Genomic DNA, 7,260 nt, shown 5'->3' with positions numbered 1-7,260 from the left:
TTTTTTGCCCCCTTTCCTTTTTTTAAAATATGTATTTTTTAAATATTTTATTTACTTATTTGACAGAGATCACAAGTAGGCAGAGAGAGAGAGGAAGGGAAGCAGGCTCCCTGCTGAGCAGAGAGCCCGACCCGGGGCTCGATCCCAAGACTTTAGGATCATGACCTAAGCTGAAGATAGAGGCTTAACCCACTGAACCACCCAGGTGCCTCACCCCCTTTCTTGAATTCTCTGCCCTAACAAGTTTGAATTCAACAGTAACCATTTCAGCCTAGCCTTGCTGGCAGAGGTAGTGCGCTGCAGGAGGGGGAGGGAGGGGCTGGAAGCGGGGCGTGGCCACCATGCCGCAGAAGCAGACTGCGCCTGCGTAGGCTGCGGCAAAGCTAAGCACTGAGAAGGTCGCGGTCATCGCTCCTTGCTGTTTGTATGGAAAGATCACTCCTCTCACCAGCTCTCACTCCCGATCCTGGGTCTCCCGCTTAGGACTTGGGCCGAGGCTCCAGCATTCCTACCATCCTCTCTCTGACAGATTGCTGACTTCCCCGTTCCTGCTCCTGGCTCCTGGAACCATGTCTCTGGTAAGCCAGAATGCGCGCCGCGGCAGCGCAGAGACCGCTGCAGATTACAGCGACTGCCAGGGTGAGATGCAGGCTAGTAACGCCTCCGGGGCCCCGACCTCCATGCTAGTTCCCCAGGCTCTCCAGGGCTCTCATACGCCAATCAGCCCTCAGGGTGCCAGCGCTTCCCAGGCTGCGCAGGACCCGAACGACCTCGAGGTCCTAATCGAAGAGCAGTCCCAACGTTTGGGGGCGCTCAGGGTCCACGACCCTCTGGAAGACAGGTCGATTGCTTTGGTGAATTTCATGCGAATGAAAAGCCAAACCGAAGGTTCTATCCAGCAGGCAGAGATGCTGGAGTTCCTCAGAGAATACTCAGATCAGTTCCCTGAGATCCTCAGACGAGCCTCAGCTCACCTGGATCAGGTCTTTGGGTTGAACCTGAGGGTTCTTGATCCCCAGGCTGACATTTACAACCTAATCAGCAAACGGGGTTTCCAGACCACTGATCGGATAGCAGAATCCCTGGATGTGCCAAAGGCAGGTCTCCTGGCCTTGGTCCTAGGCCACATCCTCCTGAATGGTAACCGGGCAAGAGAAGCATCCATTTGGGACCTGCTGTTAAAGGTTGATTTGTTGGGTGATCCCCAGAGGATCAACAACCTTTTTGGGAACACAAGGAACCTGCTCATTACTGACTTTGTGCGCATGCGGTTCTTGGAGTACTGGCCAGTGTATGGCACTAATCCCCTTGAATTTGAGTTCTTGTGGGGCTCTAGAGCCCACAGGGAAATCACAAAGATGGAAGCCCTGAAGTTTGTGGCAGAGGCCCATGATGAAGAGCCCTGGAGCTGGCCTGAAGAATATAACAAGGCCCTAGAAGCTGACAAAGCCAAAGAAAGAAGACAGGCTGCTGGCTTGGAATTCTGGTCAGAGGACACTATGAATGATAAGGCCAATGATTTGGTCCAGTTGGCCATTAATGTCACTGAGGAGTTGCTGCCTATACATCAGGATGAGCTACTGGCTCACACTGGCAAAGAATTTGAGGAAGTGTTCCCAAATATCCTCAGTCGAGCTACTCTAATCCTTGATCTGTTCTATGGGTTCTCTCTGATTGAGGTTGATACCAGTGAGCACATATACCTCCTTGTCCAGCAACCGGAATCAGAAGAAGAGCAAATGATGTTAGACAGCCTGGGGAGACCCCCTCAAGAATATGTGATGCCAATTTTGGGTTTGATTTTCCTGATGGGCAACCGTGTCAAAGAGGCCAACATCTGGAACATGCTTCGAAGATTTGGTGTGGATGTAGGAAGAAAGCATGCCATCACCTGCAAGCTTATGAGACAGCGCTACTTGGAATGCAGGCCACTGTCCTACTCTAATCCAGTTGAATATGAGCTTCTGTGGGGTCCTCGTGCTCACCTTGAAACCACCAAAATGAAAGCCTTGGAGTATATGGCCAGGCTCTACAGAAAGCAACCACAGGACTGGCCAGAGCAATATAGGGAGGCTGTTGAAGATGAGGAAGCCAGAGCCAGATCTGAGGCAACTGCCATGTTCTTTTTTGGCTCCATGTGAAATCTGGGGAAATGTATCACTTTAGTTGTGTGGCATCAGTTAAAGAGGCCCTGGGAAAATGGGCACTGGGGCCCCAAATCAGAAGTCAGTCGGGGCTGGGGTGGAAAGTACACATTGTGCTTGCTATTGTGTCCTATTCCTAATGGTACTTCCTTCCTTCCTTATAATGTACCCTTGAATTAGGTTCATGATCAATGTTTATAAATAAAATTGCTCATTTACCATTCCTGTCTTATTTTAATGTAAAAGCTCAGATAGTTGTGTAAAATGTATTGGTAATATTTACATCTTTCTATGATGTGGAGAATATAAAGTTGTTCTTTAACTGTTTGAAATACTTAGTAAAATGGTGTGGTGCAAAAGTTAAGTAACAATAGTAACAACACACAAAAAAAAACAAACACAAAATCACTTATCTGTGGATGCCTTCTTTGTGTCTTTTCTTGTGTAAGGAAAAAAAAAAAAGCTGGCATTTACCTGTATTTGCTTTGCTGTTCCAAAATGTAGTGAAAAATAAAATTATAATGAATTAGACCCTATGCTTAAGCAATCTTTTATTCAACAAATATTTATTAAGCACCTGCCATGCTCTGTGCTTAGAATATAAAGATGAAGAAGACCCTGCTGAACCTCCTGGCCTTAAGGGGGAGGGGCCATGGAAGTAAACCAGTAATTGTTTTATTGCTGTGACAATATGTATAATAAGGATAAGCTTAGAGTGCTAGGAGAGGCCACAGGAGTAACTTCCAGCTAAATGGTAGGTGCTGGGAGGGGACAGTGGAGAAGGCAATGGGGCACAAGAAGGGGTAGGGGAGGGGGAGGAGGTATCACGCAAAGGATTAGTGGGGGATTGGACGAGGTGGTGATAGGGGATAATGAGGTGGTATGGAGGGCTGAGGACAAGTTGTCTTTTAGTTACTTCTATTCCAGGACCTAAGGTTGGAGTGGGGGAGGGAGATATTGTTTGTGAAGTCAGGATCAGTATGTAAAACACCTTTTGTGGGATTCACAAAGACAATGTTCAGTTAAAGGGGGAAGTGGGAGAGGGAAGCCTGTGGCAGAGATAAGGAAGACACATATTCTCGAGAGTGGGTCTTAGGAATCAACAGTGGTTCTCCTGAAGGCAGCTGGTCTTGGATATTGGGTCAAATCGAACAATCCACCTGGAGCTCTGCTGAGCATCCTTTGCCAGTGCAGTCTATTTCTGCACCTAAGCTGTTAAGGTGAGCACTTTGGCTATCTTCATCCTGATCCTTCACGCAGCTTCTAACCCTGCTCAGGGCTCTCCCTAAGCTTTCCCTAGAAAGCCTGCAAATAGCAATCTCTATAAAGGAGGCCTGGCTCAGGAGTGGATGTTATATGGAAAGTCACCGATGATACAGGGGGGAGAGTGCCTATCAGTGACATAGGTTTTATGTTTCCTCACCCCCTAGTAACCATAAGTTTTCTGTCCTTTAATCCATTTAATCACTAAGGGCTACCCCCAAACTGCCACCTCCTAACATAGGAAAGAAGACTCTCCTCACATTTTCGTCAGCCTCGGGAAGAGAATGACACAACCGTTTTGCCGGGGGAGGGGACGAGAAGAAGGGAGGTGAACAGTTTTGGTCCCAAATCCCGCTGCCTGCAGAAGTCAAATTACAACTGCCTGCTTGAGAAAGCCACTGCGCATGCGCACTCCGCGGTTGCCCGGGAGATACAACCCCCACCTTGTCTCAGTGATCTCCCCTATCATAGCATTCCGGGAAAAACTGAACACTAAGGGCAGGATTTTCAGTAATGAGAAAATGCGTAGCTAGAGAGCTAGAGCTAAAGGGGTTCTGGAAAATGGGATGGGGGTGGAGTTGTGAGGTAGGAGAGTATCTGAGTAGGATCCTGCCTACGTGCTGAGAGCCTCTCTTTCTTTAGTCTCCTTGAACCCTTAATCTGTACATGCTTGTAGGATAGGAGAGAGGCGGAGGTGGATTAACATAATCAAGTTTTCCTTGCTCTGGTTTTTTGGATGGTGCAGTTTCTGGATCCTTGAGAACGTCAGGATCCAGGGATCTGGGAGTACCTATACAGAGACACCTGCCAAGAGGAAGGTATAGCATCCAGACCTACAATAGCGTAAAGCTGCCAACTTCTTTGGCACTAAATTTGTACTAGGTACTGTGCTGGGTTCTTCACCTCTAATCTCTCCACCAGTTCTCCAAGAAGCATTTTTATAGCCTCATTTGACAGTGTATGAAACAGGTTTAAATAATATGCCCAAGGTCACATAGGCAGTTGATGAATGCTGGGACTGGAGTCTAGGGCTGCCTTTGGCTATGGTTCACACTCTTTCCAGTACATTACACCATAGGCCCCCTCCACCTTGTGCTATGTCTTCACTCAAATTTATTGATTCTCAAGAAATATAAGGAAGGGCTGCATGACATGATGGAAGGGGCAAGACAACAGCCATCTGGAGGAGGATGAAAGTGAGGCTGAAATTTTCCAGGCTCTTAACTTGTTCTATCACTCAGGCTCCATCAGAGCTGTCTAGGTGTAGAAAGTGCATTTTCTTTTAATGTCCCTACTCTGTCCTATGAGTCTTCCCCAATTTGCCCTCTTCCTGCAAGCTTCCAGCCTTATCTGCTTCTTATCTCCCACCCAGAGAAACTCAAACATCAGCATTTCTGGGCCCCTAGAAATGTTGGAAATGTGTTTTGTAATCCTGAAAGAACAATGACCTGACAGAGCTCATGTTTTGCCAAGGGGAGCCCGGGAAGCAAAAACAGAAGTGGGAAAAAGCCCCTGGGTCAAAGACGCCACTTGTAGTTTTCCAGGAGTGACAAAGCTGAGACTTGAATGGAGCACATGCCTATGGTGAGGGAAAGGTTGTAGTCTCTCTTTGGCTATAGCCATTCCTCTGAAGGCCATTAGAGGTCTGGGTACTCTCTTTTTTACACAGACAAAATTAGAATTAGCATCCCCTAGGATAAATGGTGATGGAAGTGGGTGTCTGGTAAACAAGACTTATAAATGATGCTGCATGAATTAATTCAATGTATAATCACTGTTAAGCCTTTAAACACTGAACCAAGTATCCTTTTTATCTGTGTGAATTAATTTGGAAAGTGGTATAGTCTTGAGTTCATTTGCAGACTCTTTGGGCCATCAATATCACAAGTATTGAACTTTTGGCCAAGTTAGGGCTTGCAGAATTGGTGTTGGTTAGATATGGGCTCATAATCCTATATATACTATATCATTCAGATTATCCTTTGATCCTTCCTGGAAAAAAAAATGACGAGAACATATTCACCTTCAGTGGCTGAGGCCCAGGAGTGTCCTCTTCTGGAGAAGATGGGTGGTTAGGGAAGACTTTTCATGCCTTCTTTCCATCAGTTTCCATATATACACTGAAGCCATCAAAATGAACATTATAATTCAAGGAAAAGCTGAGCTGGACTGGCATGTGGACGTCAAGGTAATTCTCTCAGCTGTAGGATTGCTGCCCCTAGACCCTCTGATACCAGCAATCTAGACCAGCCCGTAAGTACCCTTTAAGTTCAGACAAGGACCCCACAGTCTCCTCCTTCCTTTCTAGTGGGGATTTCCAGACAGTGAGATTTCTCACTCTAGTTTCTTTTCCCCCTCAGTGAGTACCTGGCAATGTCGTAAGGAATTCTCTGCAGACAGGGTTTGAAGTTAGTTGTAAAGAAAGCTGGAAAAGAATTATCAGAGTGGGCCTTAGCTCTCTCGGACATTTCTGTTCTAGGCCTCATACGAATACACTAAGCATATGATAAGGAGGGGGTGGTATATCAGAATGATTATGAACTCTGAATCTGGACAATGCTGGCTCTCTCACTTCCTGGCTGTGTGTGACCTTGGGCAAGTTACTTAAAACTATTTTCAAGAAATTGATAGAGAAGCCCAGGGTCACACACTTACTATTTGATGATGTCAGAACTATAACCCAGGCCAGTTGTACCTTAGTCTAGTGATATGTCGATTCTTTACACTGCTTTTAAGACTACTTGTCAACACCTTGGTAGTGGAGTTCAAATGAAAACAGATTTCTTAGAAATACTAGTATTTGGGTTTTTTAAACAATTATTTCAGGTGAATGTTAGCCCCAGGTAGTTATAAATTATAATGTTTAGCTGCACTAATAACATATTCTTTGCAAACACCCACCCACAAGACACTTTTCTAGGGGCTTCTGTGTGATCTCTTTAAACAGGTTTCAGTGACTATTAGGAATCCCCTGCTTTACATACCACGGAGGGAGTCCCGGTGAGGATTACTTCTCTGATAAAAGGGCAGGGTTAGGGGTGCCTGGGTGGCTCAGTTGGTTAAATGTCTGCCTTCACCTCAGGTCATGATCCTGGAAGAAGCCTTCTTCTCCCTCTCCCTTGCTGCTCCCTGTGCTTGTGCTCCCTTTCTCTGCTCTCTATTTCTCAAATAAATAAAGTCTTAAAAAAAAAAAAGGCTGGGTTAGGGAGGGAGTTGGGAACTCAATCCTAATGTCTGAGCAGCCTTATTTCTTATTTTATTTCTTATTTTTATTTGAGTATTTGATATGGTAATGTTACACTAGTTTCAGGTATACAACTTAGTGATTTGACAAGTTTATACATTATACTATGTTCTCCACAAGTGCAGCTACCATCAGTCATGTTACATCCCTATTGCAATATTGACTGTATTCCTTAGGTTGTGCCTTTTACTCCCATGACTTACTCATTCCATAACTGCAGGCTTGTAACTTCTTCATCCAATTTGTCCAACCCCTCACTCTTTCCCCTCTAGCAACCATCAGTTTCTTTTCTGTATTTATAGATGTGATTCTGCTTTTTGTCTATTCATTTTTTTGAGATTCCACTTGTGAGTAGTATCTGCCTTTTTCAGTATGACTTATTTCAGTTAGCATAATACCCTCTAGGTCCATCCATGTTGTCTTAAATGGCACAATATCTTCCTTTTAATGGTGGTGTAATATTTCATTATACATATATTTTTTACACCTTCATCTAATGATGTGCACTTAGGTTGTTTCCATATCTTGGCTGTTGTAAACAATGCTGCAATAAATATAGGAGTGCATATGTCTTTTCAAATTAGTGTTGTTTTCTTTGGGTAGATACCC

General features: G+C 45.1%; 1 protein-coding gene across 1 annotated transcript; it reads left to right on the top strand.

Moving 5' to 3' along the window:
• Nucleotides 1-362: 362 nt before the first annotated feature.
• MAGEE2 (MAGE family member E2) lies at nt 363-2,680 on the top strand. The gene has a single exon (XM_032329657.1). It carries the CDS (start codon nt 570-572, stop codon nt 2,139-2,141), a length of 1,572 nt encoding a protein of 523 aa, XP_032185548.1. The 5' UTR covers nt 363-569; the 3' UTR covers nt 2,142-2,680.
• The last annotated feature ends 4,580 nt before the right edge of the window (nt 2,681-7,260 follow it).

The sequence above is a fragment of the Mustela erminea genome, chromosome X (assembly GCF_009829155.1).
Source record: "Mustela erminea isolate mMusErm1 chromosome X, mMusErm1.Pri, whole genome shotgun sequence".
In the NCBI taxonomy this organism is placed as follows: Eukaryota; Metazoa; Chordata; class Mammalia; order Carnivora; family Mustelidae; genus Mustela; species Mustela erminea.
This window is presented reverse-complemented; position numbering and strand designations above follow the sequence as displayed.

Excerpts from the sequence above, each read along its gene's own strand:
- MAGEE2 (XM_032329657.1), top strand. The coding sequence starts at position 570 with ATGTCTCTGGTAAGCCAGAATGCGCGCCGCGGCAGCGCAGAGACCGCT.